The following is a 21,257-nucleotide window of genomic DNA, read 5'->3' on the forward strand; positions in this document are numbered from 1 at the left end:
CACTCAGGTACCGCGTCTAGCACTGGGCAGAGCAGTTGGAAGTGGGAGTTCCTGGTAGTGAAGTGATACCATGTAAGTAGATGCACTTTGTAACACTGGGAGGGGAGAGCTTAGAAATGTGAATTCAGTACTATTAGGACAGTGGAGCAGTGGGTGGTTAGCCGTCTTAAATTTTAATTTGCTGTTTTAGGTGAGCTTGTGGTTAGTATAATTAATAAAGAACATAGTAAAGTACCTCATAATCAGTCAACACTATGGAAATGAATACTATGGAATTGGATTATATTGAGCAGCTGCAATCCTAGTTCATGGGCTTTCTCACATTTCTAAGGTTAGAGCTTCACGTAAGCAGCCAGCTATCTTGCAGACACCACCAATTAATAATGGAACATAAGCACTTTTCAATAAAGTTGAGAGAGAGATTGAACTTAGAGCTCTAGAGGGCAAAATCACTTTGGGGGGCTTTTGCAAAAGACAGACGCCCAGGCCCCATGCCACATCTACTGAATTGGATTCCAGGGGATGGGAGTGGGGGAGAGGGGGAGAGGGGCTGTGGGAGGACAGGGGTGAGGCCCAGGCATTAGCATTTTGCAAAACTTCCCCAGGTGATTTGGTTATGTCCTGAGGTTAAGAATAATTGGAGTGAGAAGAAATGGCAGCAGTTATGAGACTAATTATGATCATGGAACTTCTTTGCTTTAATTTTCCTCAGACTAAAAGTTCTCTGAACTCTTCCCTCAGGAGGTTGTATTGAAATTCCCCACGTTAGGAGTCTAATGCGTCCCAGGCCAACCTACCTGAAAGGAAGAAGCATGCTGTGACCCTGTCATGGATAAATTGATACCTTGTTCTTTTTTTTGTTATTTTTATGAAAAGAAGGATTTAAAATAATTGGAGCCTACTGCCCCAAATTATATCCTTGTGCCTTCTCTGCAGTTTGTGGTTTAGGGACTGGGCAGGAGTGACAAGATTTCATTGTACCACAGAATATTCTTTCTCTGTGCATGATGCATTTGCTTCAGGGTGAAGTCTGATTACAAATGAAAGTGAAGTAACACTGTGGGTCACAGCATTCTGAGCTGCAGATCTGGGAAGGGACCGAGGATCCGAAGCTACACATACACGTTGGTTAGATCCTGTCTTGAGGCTAAATCTGTGGGGACTGTGGAACAGTCCTGGAGCCCCTCACCAGTCAGAATGGGAACATGTAGACCCCAAATTTCCCATGAACAAGCCACACTAAAGTAAGCCAGTTAAGAACAATTAAAATTGCATTTTAATTTGGGAAAGGCTTGGCCTCTTGCCCTAGTTCATGGAGGTCTTATAAGGAAGTGATTGTGGAGCAGTTTGCAAACAGGAAGTGTTTTTAATACTATATTTTAGTTGAATTAGGAGTAATGATTTACATTGAGGGAGTGAGTCAGACATTACCCAAGCATTGAATTAGGCACATTCCATGTCTCGTGCTGGGACTCTCTGGAAAAAAAAAAAAAAAAAAAAAGAATATGCAAATTTCGCCTAGTATCACATAAGTGCTATGGGAATAATTGTAAATAATTGGATTATTAGTAAGGAACTAGGAGTGTGGGCAAATTTTTTTTCTGTGGTTCAAGTATTGGACAAAAAACAGCATAACTTTGGCAATCTAAATGAAACACAAGACAGAAAGGACATGCTGCCAAATCAGAATGACATTTGAAAACCACGTTAATAGAGCATTTACCTTCCAAGAAATTTTTAGATCCAATTCTGTTTCATCCAGATTATGCCTCTCCCTTGGCACTCAGCAATTTTTATTGAAAATGTGTCCTACAGATACATTTTATGTCCACTTACTAATCTGCACTGTCAAATGGTTTGGTTCTTTGTCCATAATGTTAAGTATTTAGTGTAGAAATGTGTCAAGTCTATAGATTCTGTTACACATACTCCAACTATTTGCCAGATATCCAGTATATTTAATAAAGATGGGTCCCTGTGCGCTCTAGAAATGCCTAATGAAAATTGTCAGAATTAACAGTTGCCATTTCTATTCCATGCATTTCAAATTGAAATGAGAGTAAGAAGTTGTTGACTCTGGAAAAGTCTAAGGATTATTTTCTTTTTATGAGGGTCTTCCAATGAGGAATTCATGTCTGAAGTCATGAGGCAGTGTCAGGCAGGACTGAATCAGATTGTCTTAGTATTTTGTAGTGTGCCTTGATTTTGCTGGGCACGCGTTTGCACCCCTGTATCTTTGCGATCCTCATCTATAAGATATTTTCTGTAGGTTATCTTGACAAAGTGAGCAGCAAAACCAAATCCAAGCAGTGTCAAAGAGAGGATTGTAAATTCAAATTCATGTTCCATTATGTTTTTTAAAGATTGAAAATGTCATGCCACCATGAATCTGTTTGATTCAAGCATTTGTACTTATCTCCGTAAATTAAGAGAAGAAACGAACTTAAATTTCTTTCCTTGTTACCTAACACAGAAGGTTTTATTTATTTTTTAAATAAAAGATTATGTTGCTGTGATCTTTCTAGTCTCAGAAGTAAAATATGCACATGTAGTTATAAAAATCTTGGTGGTAGTTGCATGAGACTAAACATTTTTCATCCTCAAGGAGTTCATCAGTAATGTATGGTGAACGTTGTATGTAATAATGAAGGATTGGAAGCAATTTAAATGATACACAGTAAGAAAATTATTGAATAAATTGTTATAACTTGATGGAAAATTATCCATCATGTACATCCATTAATGTAGCAATTAAAATCATATTTTGGAATGGTAGTTACATGGGAAAATGCTTTTGGCAATGTTACGATTCAAAATTACAGATTTAATATAGTTCCTATCTCGTGAGGAAGAAAAAAACACATGTAAAATTAGGTTAAGATAATATAACCAATATGTATCAAAGATTTCTTTAGCTGCAATTACATGTGATTTTTATTTTCTTATGTTGCTACCTTTTCCTAATTGTCTGAAATAATTTTTTATTTTCGAATTTCAAAAATATACAACAAAGTGTTAAAATAGAAAAGAAATGCCATATGTTAGAGAAGTATTTATTAAATGCCTACAGGTAATATTTGGAAGAATTGAGCCAAATAATGAACGATTGCAGCCTTTGACTTTGTCCATGTGTTTACTGCCTTTAAGAGCACTTTTGCTGTGAACTGTCATGGTGCTGTCATTTTTCTTTATTGACAGAATGAAATGAGGGCAGAGATCTTATTCAACAGCATTTGATTTTTGTATTCTTGTTCAAATTCAATTCTATGGAAGAAGATAGCAGATTTTGAATAGATCTGGCATACTATGAAAAATATTAAATATTAAAATATACCTAGAATTTGGCTACATAAAACTGGAAAATAATCAGTAGGGTAAAAAAAAGAATGCATGAACAAAGTGAAAAGACACTAAACTGAGGAAGCGACAAGATGAGGCTGGAAAGATGGGTGGGGCCAGAACATTAGAGACTTGAGGGGAAGAAAGGTGTGAGGTTAGTCTTTTTGAATGGTAACACTGGTGGTGTTTACGTACAATCTAAACAAATTTTTGGCCTGTTTGTGTGTCCTGTACTAGAGTTTACTTAATATTTTTCTTTAAATTGAATTAAACTTTTAAAATTCATCCTAATCATAGCAAACATATATGTGAAATCATGAGTCTGTTAAGGTTATACTTTTTAATAATACAAATTAGAATTGATAAATGACTATTAAAGCCTCACAGTCTAAAGCCATCTTGCATCCCATCAGCGATACACATAGCACACTTTGGCAAGCACTTGCATGGAAAGGGCGATGTGGAGATGGGGACTTGACTTTTTGTCCACCCTGTCCATCTCTCAAGTGCTACCATAATTTGGGCGTAGTCCTCTTGCTGAACTTGACTGGGTGATGTTTTGTTTTAGGAACTCCTCGGAAGGCTCGTCTTTCCACATGGACATTAGGGCAGCATGGGCATTAGGATGGTGCCACTGAGCACAGATGGCTCATTCCAGCCAGATAGAAGGGAGAGTGAGGAAGAACATTTAGTGATAGGGAGTCGCTGGGGTCATAACTGCAACAGAGAAAGCAGGAGAGAATACACAGAACAGAGGCATGCCTACCTACCTAGAGAAAGAAAGAAGAAAAGAAAAGTGAAAACCTAACCCAGAGGTTTTATCAGCACACACAGTGATTTTCATAAACTGTAGAATTCAGTGGTGAAAGGAACTTACTGGAGTTATTTATTATTTATCTACTGCATCCCTGGGCTCACAGGAAACACTATGCACTTCTGAAAATGACATAGGGGAGCATGCAGCTTTGGGTAGTGGGTAGAAGCCCATGGGTCTTGCCACAACTCAGCCTCCCTTATCTGTCAAGGTCACTGTAGAACAGAAAGGGATATTATGGTCTCAATTTCTCTCATAGGGAGACTGAGGACAGTCTGACTTTGGTCCTCTGTGCTCACTACATGTTAATTTTTCTTGTTTTTTGGCTGCTGAATCCAGATTGACTTTCTCCTTTTAGCAAAACGAAACAGAACAGAACAAAAACGGAGGCAGATTTTTGTATCCAGTGAGAGTACTTGGAAATTCTCCTGTGGCCTTCACTTTTCACTGTCTACTTGAAGATGGACTTTTGCCCAAGGGTTACAATGATTTCAGACCAATGTCCTTACTCTTTATCTTAAATACCTAATGTCTTTGCATGGGCAAATATTTTAAAATGCTTACGTATTTGTTGCTTGCTTGTTTTTTGTATTTGAAATAAGATGGACCCAATCCAAAAGAAATGAGTAACCCATTTCTTCTGTTCAAGGAACTCCCAGGAAGAAGGTGCCATGACTTGCCTCACTGCAAATTTTGAAATGTTTTGCTTTCTCCAGCCTGAATAATAATAGACTGTAAGCTCCATAAGGGCAGGGATTTGATCTATTTTAATCATTTAAACATCTATATCAAGCACAGGGGCCGATTCATAGTAGGCACTGATACATTTTTTTGCGTGAATGAATGTATATTAATATCATAATGCTATGTATGTATAGGACATCACAGTTGTAAAGTGTTTGATCCTTACAACAGTGTCTTCACAGTGGGTAGAAACTGGTGTTTTTATCCCCGTGTCCTAGGTGAGGAACATGGAAGTGAGCGGTAGAATGGTCTGCCCAAGGCTTCACACGGAGTCACCGATGTGCAGTTCTATCCCTGAACACTCTTTCCCAGTTTGGAGTCAAGCAGGATGGGGCACAGCTGTTCCTCTGCCTAATGGTTCCTGCTTTTCTGGACCTTCATGGAATTCTCCTTCTTTATTTTCAGATTACAGGACAGGCCCATGTTTTACTGTGGTCAGCAACCAGATGTGCCAGGGACAGCTCAGCGGGATTGTCTGCACAAAAACACTCTGCTGTGCCACGGTCGGCCGAGCCTGGGGCCACCCCTGTGAGATGTGCCCTGCCCAGCCCCACCCCTGTCGCCGGGGCTTCATTCCAAATATACGAACGGGAGCCTGTCAAGGTAAACCTCTGGCCAATGGAGTTATTAATGGATTCATCTTATTTGCTCTGGAGAGCCATTCTGCAGTGAAGTTGGAGAGAATGGAAAAGCGGCGTCAGAGACATAGCTTCACGATTTCGCTGACGGCATGATATCCAACTTAGGCATTAGGAGCGTGGCTCAAGAGAGAGCCTCTCATCTCCCTGGAGTTCTCCTTGCCCGCAGCTCCCCCTCCCCCCACAGAGGTGTTTCTAGGGGGTGGTAGGATTCTCTTTGCAGCAATGCCGTGCATTGTAGCAATGCTGTGTTTAAACACTAAGCAAAATTTGTGCACAAGGTAGTCTGTTTTTCCCGGGTTTTTTTCCTTCATTTGATACTGTTGGAATTCCTCTGTCTCATGGGTTGTACTTAGTTGACCTCAAGAAAATTGTTCCTCTCTCCATTCTACATGCTACATTATGCTTTTTTTTTTTTTACAAGTCAGAAATAAATTAAGATTTGTTTCACAGTTTTAAATATCCCCAGATGTCGCCTGCTCGCTTCTTCTCCTGCCTCCCATAGAAGCCCTTACTCTGTTTTTGGCTTTCACTCCTGTTCTTCCAGCTGTACAAATTCTTTTATTGTCTGGATGTCTGGCAGGAAACAGGAGGAAGTGAACGGAGGCAGTTCAGCACTAAACTGATGGGATTGAAAACTCCCAGGCTGTATCTGTTTCCTTTAGACATCTTCAGGGCTTTTTCAGCAAGTTGCAGTATTTTCAGAAAATTCAGGGTATGCTTTTCTGAGGCAAGCAGATACTAGTTTTGTTCTGTATGTTAATTCTAAGGCTAATACGCAGTAAAACAGAACTTGAGCTTAATCCCACAGGTCTGTGGGTCTCCATTAAATTATATTTCCACAAATTCCACTTGTGATAAGCACTGTTGGTCCTGGCTCCTGACTGCTGTGTATAACATACAGCTCCTTTATGTGCCCTTCAACTTGTCCTTCTGAGTGTCAGGAGCAGCAAGAAGCCACTTTGAAACAAAGGAATTACAGAGGGGTCTAGTGTGTGGTTTTATAAAATAAAAAGTAAGTTTAGTTCCCCCTTTCTTAGGTACCTTCTTTATTTTTTCTCATCCTTAGAAAGTCCCAGTGAGTTTTGAAGAAATTCTTGGTCTTGGTGTTCTGAAGCCAGCCACTACCCATGAACACACCGACAGAGACCAGAAAGCCAGATATGGTGTCCATGAGTCCTTGTCAGAGGTTGAGGCACTAAGAGAATTGGGGGACAGAGAATGAAAAGAGAGAGGGAAGAGCGACTCCTCTGTGGATTTACTATGCATTTTCTATGGTCTAGACTTGTCCAGCATTTTCTTTCTGTCCCTTCCTGACTCTGCTATTAGACATCCAAGAAAGAAAATGAAAAGATTTCTGTCAGAAATTTTGTGCAACCCACAAAATCAAAATGGCAGTCATATTGCCACTTTGAGAATGAAATTCATCATGTTTGGTTGTGTGTGTGTGGTTCCCACCCCCGCGCCCCCGCCTGAGGGATTCTGCTTTCGGCTTGGGGCTCTGTCTCTTTGCTGGCGTTTTCAGACCTTGGGCCAGATGTGAGGGGCTGTGGGCAAATGGGTTCATAAAGGAGGTTATTCTGTCTTCAGTCTTGGAAGGTATGGCCAGCAGAGAAGTGCCCTCATATATATTACCTCTTGGCCAAAAATTATGACCAACATGACTATCAAGTTTTGTTTATATGTACCATCAATTTCAAATAACATTTTAATAACTTATTCGGCATATCAAGAGAATGGAAACTTCTGGTCTAAGACAAAATTGAGATCAGCTGTAAAACATAATCTAATTATACTTCACATATAGCTATTCATTTGTGGGCCAAGACATTCCATTTAAAACAGTGACACTTTTATAGCAAAATAAATTGTTGCTCCTTTAGTATCCTTTCCCTCATGCCGACTTTTCTCAAGAGCACATGTTATTAGAGATCTTAAAATTGGTGATCATCCTCTTGCTTCATACAGTGAAGAGTAAAACAAGAGAGTATACTAGGTTTCCAGATTTCAAAAAGAAGATCCAAAGTGAGAGAAAGAAAACTTAGACTGCCACCCCGGGGGTTCCTTTTTTAAACTAGACCTTTGTGTGTTATATATGAAGAGATGGAAAGAATGTACATGATGTATTTTTTACAGTCTTTCTAACTGAACATAATGAGCCTGGAATGATTACTTTTGTTCCTAGGAGGTTCCTATTTGGGGCTACATGTGGGACCATAGTTATTAGGTGCCAGGGATACAGCCGTAAACAAAACAAAGAACCTGCCCTCTGAAATTTGCATTAAAGACAATGGATTTGTGAAACAAAACAAAGCAAACCAGTATTTATCAGGTTGGCTGGTGATTCAGCCTATGGAAAAAAAGAAGCAAAGAAGGGTGGTGAAGGACAGGGGGCTGGCTGTTGCTATTAGATTGGCCAGGGAGGGGTCCACTGCCAGAGTGGAACAGAGACCTGATGGACGGGGCAACAGGAACCTTTATGCAGCTCTGTGGAGGGAGAATAATCCAGGCAGAGGGGTCACTGCTACAAAACCTGAGGCAGTTGCATCCTTGGTATATTTAAGGAATGGCAAGGAAGCCAGTGTGGAAGGAGAGGAGTGAGAGAGGGAGGACGCCAGAGACTCAGAGGTCAGAGAGTAGAGGGGGCAGATAGAATCTGCTAAGATACGGACTTGAGTTTTGAGCTGGGAAGGACACACTCTGACTTACCTTTAAAAAGGTTCCCTCTGCTGGCTGCTCTGCCAGCAAGGTGAGTCTGCGGCTGAGACGGCGCATTCATCTGGGGTGTCTCTCAGTTCTCAGTCCAGGTTCCTGGGTTATTTAGTTCTGACTGCACAAGCCAATTCTACAGGGTGGGGGGTGAACATTTCCCATTTCATTTGCATAAAAACATTCACTGTCTCATGTAGGCCGAGTGATCTTAAGTAAATTCTGTTTTAACTGAATCATTCAATATAAGTCTTAGAGACAGTTTTATTATAGAAATGGGTTGCATTTTGATCCTAAGGCTTTTTTGAATAACTCTAGTTATTACTGTCAGCCTTTTAATCATTGTATCCCTATAATTTGCAGCATGCATAATAAAACCCACAAAAATCAGTATAAATATTCCCCCTTACCCAGGGAAGATAGAAGGTGGGAAAATTAACAATATTTGTGACTTCTTATAAGACATTATTGACCAAGTTTTGTTACTCAAGTAATGTATTTTACATAGAGTAATTGTGAGAAATAGTTTCTCTCATCATATTCCAAATATTGTGATGGACGAATAACTCACTGACATAAATATGGTAATATAATTGTAGACAAACTATCACATTTTCTTCTGCAATGACTTATATGGATCTCTCCCTCTCCTCTCTCTCTCCTAAAATCTGACAGATGTGGATGAATGCCAGGCCATCCCTGGGCTCTGTCAGGGAGGAAATTGCATTAATACTGTTGGGTCTTTTGAGTGCAAATGCCCTGCTGGACACAAATTTAATGAAGCATCACAAAAATGTGAAGGTAAGAAATATGCTTGGCAGTTAAGGGGTGGAGGGGCAGGCAAAACCCAAATCAGTGACAAGCTTTATTGTAAATTGTTCCAGAATCCTTCTGTCTTTGTCATTCCTGTGAATGTGTAAATATAATATTCTTACCAGAAATAATATGCCTTTGTGCTATTGAACCAGAAAAACCCTGCAGCTTTTTCCACTTTTATAGACCCAAAATAAGAGATCCATCTGAATCAAATTAAATATTAAAACATGAAATATTTTTGAACCAATATTTGGGTTAAAATGTTCAAGACACATGTTTTTGCATAGTTCTAGAGACATGAATTTAAATTTAATCATTACATATCATTCAGAAAGACATATCTTCTCATGTTTTTCTAGTTAAAATGTATGTTTGATTTTTTTTTTGAGAGATTAACTCTTACTTATATTTATGCTCCTAGTACAAGTTTAGTATTTTCTTTTCTGCCTATCAAATGGAAGCCTTTTAATGTTAATCAAACAGAAAAATAACTGGAGGTAAATTTATATATTTTCATTTAGTTTATAGGTTGAGCTCCTGAAAATGTGTGTAGAGAGAATGTGTTCACATTCACCACTCCTGCTACTTGCCAAAAAGAGGCCTGGCATCCAAGGTCATAGTAAATGCTTTTTCCCTGAGAGGGAAATAAGTAGGCAGCATCAGACTCTCTTTTCTTTGCTGAGGGCCATATAATGTCTGACAGTAATGTAACAGGGTACTGGTCCATAATGTAACAAGGTACGTGTCTCATCAAACTCAGTGGAGCAAATTTCTTCCTTCATTTTCAGCTCTACCTGGTGTGATATAAAGTTTCATTTCGATGCATGTACTGCAACTCCTAAACCCCAGCAATGAGGAATAGTTCGTTCTAAGTCATTTGTCTGGGATTGGGTCTGGGTCGTTAATCTTCTTGGTAGATAGCCACAATATATCATACATGGGAAAGACAGCATCAGATTTGAGGTGCGGTTCATAAATTACACAGAAGTTTAATATCTACTTGCTCTGAAACTGAATAATCTGAAATTTGACTCTGCTAGAATTATCTTTATGGGTGAGAGTTGTTTTTAAGTTATTAATCATCATAGAATTTATAATGATATATTCTTGAACATGCTATATACAGTTGAGGTAGCTGTGAAAAATACTCAGGTTCTGAGGAAGGAGGACTTCTTAAAAACATTTTAAGTTTCAAAGAACAATAAATTTGACTCTTACAGCCCGATGTATTCTAGGAGTTATATTGTAGATCTAAGTTAGAAGCAGAGAATGTTGATGCTGAATGGGGTAAAGAACTTACCTATTTGCACCCTTTCACGTTATAAATTAAGGAACTGGCTATGTTACGTGCCCTGTTTGAAGTCATTTAGATAGTGCAAAATTTACTTCTTTTGATTCACACTCTGGTACTTGTTGTACCATATTATATCATCTTCTTTCCTGGATATAAGCCATAACCTCTAATATTAATATTTAATTATATTTGCTAATATTTTGAAAATTTTGAAATATAGTATAGATTTTCAGGTACCCTTTATGTGTGTTTTATGCCATTAATAAGCTGTTAGGTTTATAATAGCATGCAAAATCCACATCAGCAGTGGGTTGCATCTTATATTTTCAGGCTTTCTCAGCTTGATATATTCACCTTAGATATCGTCAGCTTTCAGATTTAGGGCAGTATGGTCCATATGGTTTGTCCAGTCTTCATTGTTTTCTGGAATTCAGTAGCTTTCAGCTTGGAGCAAAATTGTTTTCCTGTGTCCCTTGCCTTTCCCTCAGACCTGTCAGTTAACGTGGGTCAGGATGGATCACCTTGTGTGGTTGTGAACAAGACAGAAGATGCACAGATTTAATACTCAGACTGAAAGAAAACTCATTCAAAATCCTCCTGTTAATGCTAAGAAGCCTAGTATGGTGGTGTGTCCAATGGACAAAAAATTTAGTCTGAGAATTACTTAATCCTTTTTCACAAATATTTTTTTTTCCGGCTACATATTGAAATCAGTAGCAAGATAAAAACAGCATACTTTTGGCTAGACCTTTTTTTTTTTTCCTTAGCCATCTACGGTTACATTAAATTCAGATGATGGGTTTTTTTCCCCTCCCTTTTTATTTTTTTTTATGCAAAATTGAGACTGGAAGAGAATGTCCCATTAGTACTACATGTACTCTGGTCTGGAAGCTGGTTTGGGCATTGTTGCCCTGTCTTACTGGGGTAGGAGAGTAATCAGAAAGTCCTCCAAGAATGCTTGGTAAGCTGAGTCTCCTCCTTCAGCACTCCCTTGCTTTTCTCCAGCTCCATGCCTCATTATGGGAAAGTCGTAACTCTGGGCATAGGATGATTGATAGGATGGTCAATAGAAGGAATTCCAGAAAATCTAGCCCACACCACTGAAAGGATGAAGAGAAATTCTGTGTGCTCTAGGAAGATGGGCAGGCCACAGTGGGATTCTGTGACTTTGTGAAAATCATTCTGGCACCTTTGCCATTACTTTGAGTGGCTTTTTGGAATGCATCTTCCTCTTGACTTGGAAAGGAAGGGACTGGATACCTGGAAGCCCACAGTAATTTATTTAAAAAACCAATTCAATCCAAAATGGGCTTTAGCAAATTTACAGGATGCTAACCTTCACTCCCTCAGTGATGGTAAGAGCAGTTTTTTTGTGAGATCTTCCTTTTGCAGAATTCTCCTTTCTTAAAATATCCCCTTTCCCTGAAACTTAAAAAAGTCACGGACTAAGTTTTGTATCAATGCATGCAATTTAGATTCATACGAAATGTAAATTAACAAGCTGAAGTGGTTAAATAACAATTACTACATTTTCATAAATTTAAGAAGAAAAGATTAAGATTTATAGCTATGATTTGAGAAAAAGGGAAACAGAGTTCATGCCCACCTTCACTGTTGGTTTTTCCAATGACTCTCGAGTGTGCACACTGAACGAACACATGAGGCTTTTCTTTTCGGAAACCAAGGCCATATTTGCATAGGTTACTGTGGGAGGAAATTAAGAAATAAAAAGTGTCATTAAAGGATTAAGTTTTATTTCTGGAAGAAGTCCCTTGGATTCCTAATTAACCACTAATATTTTGGGATTTAGATTATCGCCAGCCCAGCCTTTAGCAATTATAATAGAGCACTGCATGATGCAAAGGACTTTTCAAAAATGTAGCTCTTAATCTGTGCGCTCCCTAATACATGGCCAAAAACCTTAAGACTTCCCCTTTCTAAAATGATGACATATATATCTGATGGCTACTTGCTCTTTTAGGGGCTCTTAGTGGGATCGCTGCCCCTCTCCCCACTGCCCAGCCCCTGGCACTTGGAGACTTGGGTCTCACATCACTTTGTAATTGAGCCTCTTTGCTCTTACTTTGAGTTTTACTCATGCTGGTTTTCAGAAGGTCTCAGCGTAACGCAAGAGCTATGCCTGGGCACCAGAATTATAGAAATCAGTCCTGTGCTCATACGTATACTGTGAGGATTAGATGGGTTGACACACATGAAACCTTTAATCAATACCTGGTGCTCAATACCTGTCAGCTCTAATTATTCTTGTTGTTGCTATCATCTCAGTAAAGGAGCCAAATCTGACCTAGCCAGCATGTGAAAAGTGTCTCCTTGGACCTGCCAGCTCATTCTGTTTTTTAAATAACTTTTTCTGGTATATTTTGTCACTTAAATAACCTCTTTGGTTATTGATATAAGTGACCTTATAGGATGGTAGCAGTCATTTATACTAACAGGTAGAAAAATATTTCTTTTAATAAACACTATTTCTTCATATGCTCTTTGATAGGAGTTCAGTGACCCAGACATTAACCTTTAGGGACAATTTGAGGAAGGTATGTTCTTCTTAATACCTTTGTGTTCCAGGGATACATCTTCTTCTATCCTTGAATGAGGTTGTTGAATCCCTTAGGCTGGACTTACTTGGTTTTGTTGTTGTTGTTGTTAGAGAGAGGCAGTCTGTGTGCCTGCTAGGGGAGGAGCAGAGGTTAAGAGAGAGAGAATCTCAAGCAGGCTCCACACTCAGCGCAGAGCCTGACAAGGGGCTCGATCCCAGGACCCTGAGATCATGACCTGAGCCGAAATCAAGAGCCTGGCACTTAACTGTCTGAGCCACCCAGGTGCACCTTGTTAGTTTTTAAGTAGGAGTGTGGCTGGTCAGTGCAGGAGGATTGATGCTAAAGAACTGTCTTAAAATGTGTCTTCTGATATAATGCTAGTTCTAGAACCTTAGGCTCCGTCCTTGGCTGTTTCTCAGCCTGACTTTCACCCACTCCAGTAAAATGTCTATCTGTCGGCATAGAATATACATCTTTACCATTATACAACTTCACAATGACAATGCTGTTTATGTTAGCATTGACTCTAATATAAGCAGGGGAATATTGTTTGCTTTAGCCTCTAGCCTAGCATAGAAGAATGAGGATTTTGCTTTTAAAAAGGTTACACTGCACGTAAACAATGTCACTGCTGCCTTTTTGACTAACAGGGTGATCTTGAGTCAGAAGACCCTTGAATTTGGTCCACTTAGAACTCTATTTTGTTTTATAAGTGAAGAGCAGCACTTAAACTGGAGAAGAAATAGTCTTTGTTTTTTAAAATTTAGGGCTTTCCGAGTGCCAATGATGTAGTCTGGCCATTGCAATACTCCCAGGGGGCTTGGGTCAAAATGCGTCTGTCCCTAGGTGAGTGCAGAAAGCCCACTCCTCTTGGAGTCAAGGTCATGCAGATACCCTGTGCTCTGAGTTCACTTTTAGCCTAAGCAGGAAGTTCTCAATTTCTTTTCTCCCCTCACTGGTGGCACATCTATTGACAACTGTCAGTGTCTGAAGCTGGTTCTTGAAAAGTTCCCCTTGAAGGAACTGTTTCTCAGGCCTCAGGGCTAACCCTGACTATGGCCTCCACTGACTGCACAGGGTATTCAGGAATTGGAGTGGTTTTCAGAGTTGTCCCCACTGGGGTAGATGACCAGACCATTCTCTCGCCTCCACCATCAGTCATTGGTGTGGGTTCATGAGAAGGGTGTAGATAGTCCCAAGTGAGGTGGCTCTCTGCAGCTCAAGCAGACCTGGAAGGAGCTGAGAACCAGAGGCTGTCTACTGATAGTACCCTTAATGCTAAGTCAACAAGTCCTCCCTTGAGAGGGCTCTGGGTGGAGGGTCCCAGTGTCCCCCACAATTCACTCACTGAACCTACAGAAAACCATCATCATGGCCGTGTGGGTGCCCCTGAGAACACCACGATGGCCAAGTCTTGGTCAGCACAGACCACATGCTCTTCTCTATAGGATTTCAGTATCTGCTTGTGGAAAATCAGATTGAGAAGAAACACAGGAACTCATGCAGAATATAGAGTAAACATAAAGGGAGCCTAACTCAATGCAAAACGTGGAGAGAACAGGGAAAACAAAATTTTAAACTAAATGAAATTTGGAATATTAGCATGCTATCGTTACTTGGTAAAACAGTACATAGTTTAGATTTTACAGGGGAAGTTTCTATTATCTTACTCCAATCTCTTGAGGTTTATAAGTTCCTTGGGTAAGCCTGGGTTGAGAGAAGCACTCACTTTTTGAATTGACTATTTTATATGCAGCTTTTGTTCTGTAGAGATCGGTTTGACTGGCGTTATATCTGAACCTTTTGATGATGAACAGTTTTATACTGTGTTCTGTGAATACTAAACTCTTCTTTATATTCCAGATATTGATGAATGCAGCACCATTCCTGGAATCTGTGATGGGGGCGAATGTACGAACACAGTCAGCAGTTATTTTTGCAAATGTCCTCCCGGTTTTTACCCCTCTCCTGATGGTACCAGATGCGTAGGTAGGTTTAATTCTAAACAGCGTGCCTGATTCCTGTAAATCAGTTCCATAACAAACATCTTCCAAAACGCTTTTGTTCAGGGGGACTAATAATTTCTCACTTGATGTAAAATGTACCTTTACATCTTATTAAACAGTTGAGCACTCTCTTCAAGAAAAGAGGCACCTTGTGGTCTTGTATTAGGATTTTTACCTCCCAGAAAGAGGGATGATCCAGGAGCCCATACAGATATTCTCAGTCTATAAATTAACTTTGCAATTATGCAAGTGTCAAACCTTCTGTCATTTCCTGGGACCTGTGTTAATTTAGGTCTGAAATTTTGCAATAATCTCTTAATTGGTCTCCCTGCTTCCTGGCTTCTCTACAATCCATCTTGTCAGATTTATCTTTCTAAAATAATGCTTTGATTAAATGCTCAAAAACCTCTGGTAGTTTTCCATTAAGATTTGGAAATTAGTGGCTTTTTAGTCTGTGTCGCATGGATCCTTCAGGTGCAGCAAAGGTCTCCAGAGCTGCTGGGGTGGGAGAGGGGAACCGTGAGAAGGGGGAGGCTGAGGGGGAAAGGACCCTCGCCTCCCACTCCCTGCCTCTAACATGCACACTCCAGGCAACTCTGCTTTTACCTGGTGGTGTGTTAGCTTCTGTGTAAAATATCCATTAAATAAGGGATTTTCTTGTTTTAAACGAATAGGTTTGATAACTGCTGGATTTAACGATTGCTAAGACTTCTTTCGAAGTCCAGTTCTCTAGAGTAAAGTTCAAGTTCCAGAGTGTGCAGCCTAGTAGTTAAGGACCTTCACTCTCTGACCTCTTTCAGCCTTGCTGACTTATCAGCACAGTCCCTGCTTCTCACCCTCAACCAGGTCATCTGTTTTAATTCCTTCCTGCCTTGAATCATACCTGTGGTACCACTCAGGATACTCTTCCCAGCTCAAGCTGCCTTTCATGCTTCTACTCAGGTTCTCTGTCTTTGAAGATGTCCCAGATCAGCCTACCTGAAAGCAGTTTCTCCCTTACCTGAGATATGCTTCTCGTAAATGGTCTCCTAGGGAAATTTTATGTCTGTATGTTTTTATGTCGCTAATTAAGTTGTAAGCTCCCTTTAAAGGCTAAATAACTGCTATCCTCCTATATCCCTGATGGTTCTCGGCATGATTCCTTGCATGTCATAGACACTCAGTAAGTATTTGTTGAATATCAAAATGAGTACTTCCTTATTATTCAGGCAAAGCTCGGGAAGCCTATGGCACATGGCCTCAGAGAAAAATGAACACTGTCTTTTGATGTTTGTTTCTGGCCCATATTTTCAGAGACACTCAGCTTCACATCCTCACCACAAGCCATGAGTTTCAGACCCAAACTGAATTGTACTTGAAATTCTGAATTCCTTTGTACTTAGTCACATATAATAAAAGCTGAGGACGGTCTCTTAAGTTGACATTTGAATAAGTACAACCAGTGAAGGAAGCATATCTGGACTTTTCCTTAGAAACAACGGTGATGCCTGGATTGCCGGATTTTCCAGGATCTTCCATACATACTGGTACCACAGGGAAAGAATGGCCAGTGCTATTCATGGAACTCTTTTTTCTCCCCAAACTGTCCCAATTCGCACTTGACATCCCATAATGATGCTTAGCAGAGAGATAGATCAGAAGTTCTTTCCTGGCCAAATAATAGGTAGATTTTTTTTTTTTTAACCTTCAAAGAGAGCCCTGGATTATGACTAAAACACCTTTACCTATCAGATGGTTTACATTTTTATCAATCTTTTACCAAATATATCCATGCTATTTAAAAAGAAAGGGGGAGACTAGGATTCAGGGGTGACCTTCTAGGTGTGAGGTGTCTTATGGAAATTATCTGACTTCATGCTCACAACCACACTGTAGATGGGAAGAAGCTGAGGTTTACAGAGCTCAGATAAGTAACTTGGTTCAATTGTTTACGCTGTTAAGAAGGGAAGGAGCTGGGATCCCAACTTGGGCCTGAGCCCACAGTCCCAAACCCTCTCATTGCTCCCTCCCAAATGACCACCAGACACAGTAAACCCTTTCTTACCATAACCTAGGCCAGTGCAGTTTCTTCTTCTTTGGAACTTTATTGTACCCATAGCTAGGAACTTGTTATATAAAATGCTCCAAGCGACATTTCTGCCTTCCCTAAGGCTGATATCTTCTGCCATGGCAAACCACAGAGACCCCCCAAATTATCCCTAGTGAAAAGAAAATACATATAGTCTCCAACTTATAAATGAATCTAGGATTTGTTGGTAAGTTGACTGTTTGGAATTAGCCCATCTAACCAACAGAAAACCCAACCTGTAGCTAGGGGTGTGTCGTATCTCCTTATACATTTCTTCTAAGCACAAGATTCCACCTTGGTCACCACATTCTGAGGCTCTCAGACCTCCCTGTCCCCAGTATCCCCTTTGTTTTATAAGCTCTTAAAGTATTACTTTATTTTTTTTTGTTCTGTGATCTTCCTTTGGCACTTTAATAATACCTTATGTAGGGTAGTCTTTTCACATTAGTGTGTCCTGTCTCATCAATTCCCAGGAATCCTGATGACATCCTGTTTCTAGTTTGGGCCTCACAGCTCCTAACTCCTGGTTGGACACAACAATGTTAGTGATTGGTTGGGAGAGGCCTATTGATAGGCTAGGATGATCTGCAAACACCTGTTTAATCCATAATATATATTTTTTGATATAATGTGGTCTCTGGGTTCTGAAAGGAAGGGGGGCCAAGTGATTCAGAAGGGGGATAAGGAGGAAAGCTTCCTAATCCTTTTCTGCCAGATGTCTTGGCCACAGCAGATTCAAAATAGAAGAAGGTATCTACTCTTCATCTGAACTCCAGTTATCTCCTCCAAATCCTAACATTCTTCCCCCTCACCTTCCACCTTAGCCTCTTTGCGAAGTGATCCAGCACCACAATGGCTTCCTTCCCACTTCCTTGGGCACTGCTGCTTGATGACGTGGGAAACTTCAGGCTGGTGCGCCCAGGAGGCCATTCCTCCCAGTGTTTCCCGGTTTTCACACATTTTCCCTTCCTTTACTTATTAGCCCATAGGTTTGCTTCAAAATTATAAGTTGTGTCGGTGTGTGTATTTTTAACCAAAGCTCTCCTGTGAAAAGAGAAATCAGCAAAATGCTTACTGGAGGTGCAGGTGCTGTTTGTATATCAGAGCCTGCTCGCAGCCCAAACTTGGCTGGTAAGGTTTTTAGCCCCAACATTCACCATTTTGATCAAGAGTTTTCTAACCTACTGATTTAACATGTAAGTGAGCCAGCTGGGCAGTAAAATAGTATCATGGTTAATGTGCAAAATAATAGACATTAGCCCATTAAGAGTTTACAGCTGGCAGCTGTAGGACCCAGTTCTGCTCCGAAAGATAGCCCACACTGAAAATTATATATACAAATATTGGTCAAGCATTTATACTGAGTTTTGACCACCAAATTCATTTGAAACTGGGATATAAGTCAGTTTTGAACATTTCTTCCCATTCTTAACAGCCTTTGCTTTCCATGCCCCAAACATTTACTAATCACTGAGGATATAAATTATTTGTGGCTTTAAAGCCATGAAAAGTAGCAAGTAGGAAGCTCCTTCTTCTTCATGGGGAAGGTACCCCCAGTGACTTTACAGAGTCTATCTTGTCAGCACTCCTCTCTCCAGCCATTTACCCTGGACCAGGCTGGAAGGAAACTTGTTTGGCCTCTCTGCTGACACTAGTACTCTACTTGGAGGTGTAGGAACGGGGCCCCAAAAGATCTCTAGAAAGCACATTTATACCTGCTAGTGGTTTTAAGTATTTTTCAGAAATAATCTCATCTTCTTTAAAGCTGATCCATAGTTTTATTTTATGGCTTGTCTGGGTTTTTGTAGCCTTCTTCACAGGATATTAATAATTTATATGTTTCGAAGTTAGCCTTTATTTAATTCCATTTTATTTTATTAATTTATTGCCACCTTCAAGGTCTGAGAGCTTCGTGTTCTTAAGAATGATGTAGATGAAAACAATCATAGGTATGACCTCTGATCAAACTCGAAGTTTAGTGTTTCGACAGGCAACATAGGGATGAAGTTTTAACTGTAAAAAAATTCCTCATTTTATAAAATAATTTACCACTTATTTTGTTTCTCGGAGTCCATAGTCTCTCATGGTTCAGTGATGGGTATTAAGGAGGGCACATACTGCATGGAGCACTGGGTGTTATACGAAAACAATGAAGCGTGGAACACTACATCAAAAACTAATGATGTATGGTGATTAACATAATAAAATTAAATTAAAAATTTAAAAACTCATTTTAAAAATATCTTACTTAAAAAAAAAGAATTTACCACTTCTATCTCTTCAAGTAACAAGCATATTTAAAATATTATTTACTTTTTACTTTATTGCGCATGGGCTATGCAGTGATATGCTTTCCTTAAAGAGGTACATCATCAACATGTCAGGGGGATCAAGGTGTTCTGTACTTAGCTACCTGCATGCCCTATTTCACAGTGCTTTCTCAAAGGCCCATGAAGCCGTTAGGTTTCTACTATGTAACAGGCTCTTTTTTGATAGCCTAGATTTATACTTCAGCGTGTCATTGTTGTCATGACTGTCAGACATGATGTAACCCAATAAAAGTGGCATATAGAAAGATGTCTACCCCTGTTGCTTTGAGAAGATACCTTTCTGCCAAAAAAAAAAAAAAGCCTTCAAGAACCATTGTATTCTATAGGACTAAGAACTTGGAATCACGTACATTTTGAACTTGTAAATAATTAGTGCCTTATAAAATCTTGCTAGGGCCCTAGGACAAAAGGAAATCTTGATTCACAAGCATTGGATCTGACTGCAAAGTGGCTCACTCCTTTAAAAAAGAAAATCTCACAAGTTTGACTCACATTTATAGTCTGAAAAGTAAGAAAGATCTTTTAGAAATGTAGACTATAGTGCAGACTTAATGTTGTTTGAAAATAGATTTATATCAATATTTGCCCAAAGCAGCTTGAATTAAGTGGTTTGAAACAAGGACAACAAAGTCTCCCTTCAGTATAAAGACATGTCTCTCTAACTAATTAACTGTCACTGCCAGTGATTTTCTTAGTCTCTCTTTTCCTATGGCACATGTGGTTGTAATCATTCGTCCCCACCTTGGGGATGGAATGTGGGACTTCAGCCAAGTGCACCAGCTCGCAGGGGCGAAAGGTGTGAGACGAAGGGAGGTCTGACCTAGCATTGTTCCTGAGCAGCGCACGCCACTTCCCTTCCGTGGGCGAGAGTGTCAGTGTGTCCCTCCGGAGCCCACGTGTGAAGCGCAGAGGTGCTGGGGCAGGAGAGTGTTGTTACGAGTTCCAACTCAGTGATGTGTGTGGGGATGTGTTTCTTTGTTCTCTCAGATGTTCGCCCGGGATACTGTTACACGGCTCTGGCAAATGGGCGCTGTTCTAACCAACTGCCACAGTCCATAACGAAAATGCAGTGCTGCTGTGATGTTGGCCGATGCTGGTCCCCGGGGGTCACGGTCGCCCCTGAGATGTGTCCCATCAGAGCAACCGGTAAGAGCCCTTCCAGTTGTCTGCAGAGTCTCCCAGTCCCACCCCTCACAAGCCCAGTGGCAATGTGCGTGAAGCACATCTGGTAGAAATCCAGGTAAGTGAAAAAGATTCCAGAAAATAAAAGACATGACTCCCAGGGAAATTTCCCCAGACAGTGACTTGGGAAACTACAGAGGTCCATATAGATAATACTGTTTTCTGGTACTGCTTCTTACTGAGCTTGCTTATCACCACTGAATAGCAACCTTCTCAGGAGGGCTTGTCCTCTCTTATTCTCATGTATTTCTTTTTGGCTCTCAAGGAGTCCTCAAAAGCTCCACTGAATCAAATTCACTGCTCTCTGAGCCTTTCAGTGAGTTATGCTGTATACATGTTTTCTCCTTCCCTAATGCCTGACACCTTTCCTCTTCCTTGGTGCCAATTCTTACTGACTTTTTTTCTTTGTACTACTTCTCACATCTGTCAGATTCCTTCCATTTTCACATAAAGCTCCTTTTCTCTCATCTGGACTATTGCAGTGGCCTCCTAACTCATCTCTATGAAATCCACATCTACCATATACATTTCCCAAAGCATAATTCATCTGAAGTTCAGTTAAAAAAAATTATGGCCGGGGGAAAAGGTAGGGAAAGATGTCTGGAAAAATTTTCCCAGGATGGGGGCGCCTGGGTGGCTCAGTTGGTTAAGCGACTGCCTTCGGCTCAGGTCATGGTCCTGGAGTCCTGGGATCGAGTCCCGCGTCAGGCTCCCTGCTTGGCGGGAAGTCTGCTTCTCCCTCTGACCCTCCCCCCTCTC

At 40.3% G+C, this 21,257-nt stretch overlaps 1 protein-coding gene and 1 long non-coding RNA gene across 3 annotated transcripts in view; one reads left to right on the forward strand and one right to left on the reverse strand.

Annotated features, from left to right (window-relative positions):
* Nucleotides 1-21,257, forward strand: part of FBN1 (fibrillin 1) — a 229,046-nt gene that overhangs the window by 99,489 nt on the left and 108,300 nt on the right. Inside the window, exons 6-9 of the mRNA XM_045900130.2 lie at nucleotides 5,303-5,500; nucleotides 8,920-9,045; nucleotides 14,776-14,901; nucleotides 20,304-20,462. Coding sequence (XP_045756086.1) covers nucleotides 5,303-5,500; nucleotides 8,920-9,045; nucleotides 14,776-14,901; nucleotides 20,304-20,462 — 609 coding nt within the window. The remainder of the gene's footprint in view (nucleotides 1-5,302; nucleotides 5,501-8,919; nucleotides 9,046-14,775; nucleotides 14,902-20,303; nucleotides 20,463-21,257) is intronic.
* Nucleotides 1,410-10,821, reverse strand: LOC123861244 (uncharacterized). Of its 2 annotated transcripts, none has more exons than XR_006794998.2 (3): nucleotides 10,709-10,821; nucleotides 8,245-8,380; nucleotides 1,410-1,476 (listed from the first exon to the last, which is right to left on the reverse strand). It is a non-coding gene; the product is annotated as an uncharacterized LOC123861244 (long non-coding RNA). The 2 variants fall into 2 exon arrangements; XR_008508055.2 differs by lacking the exon at nucleotides 1,410-1,476 and adding an exon at nucleotides 6,610-6,733.

This window comes from Mirounga angustirostris, unplaced genomic scaffold, assembly GCF_029215605.1.
Source record: "Mirounga angustirostris isolate CCGP_5_RB_7025 unplaced genomic scaffold, mMirAng1.0.hap1 SCAF_9, whole genome shotgun sequence".
NCBI lineage: Eukaryota > Metazoa > Chordata > Mammalia > Carnivora > Phocidae > Mirounga > Mirounga angustirostris.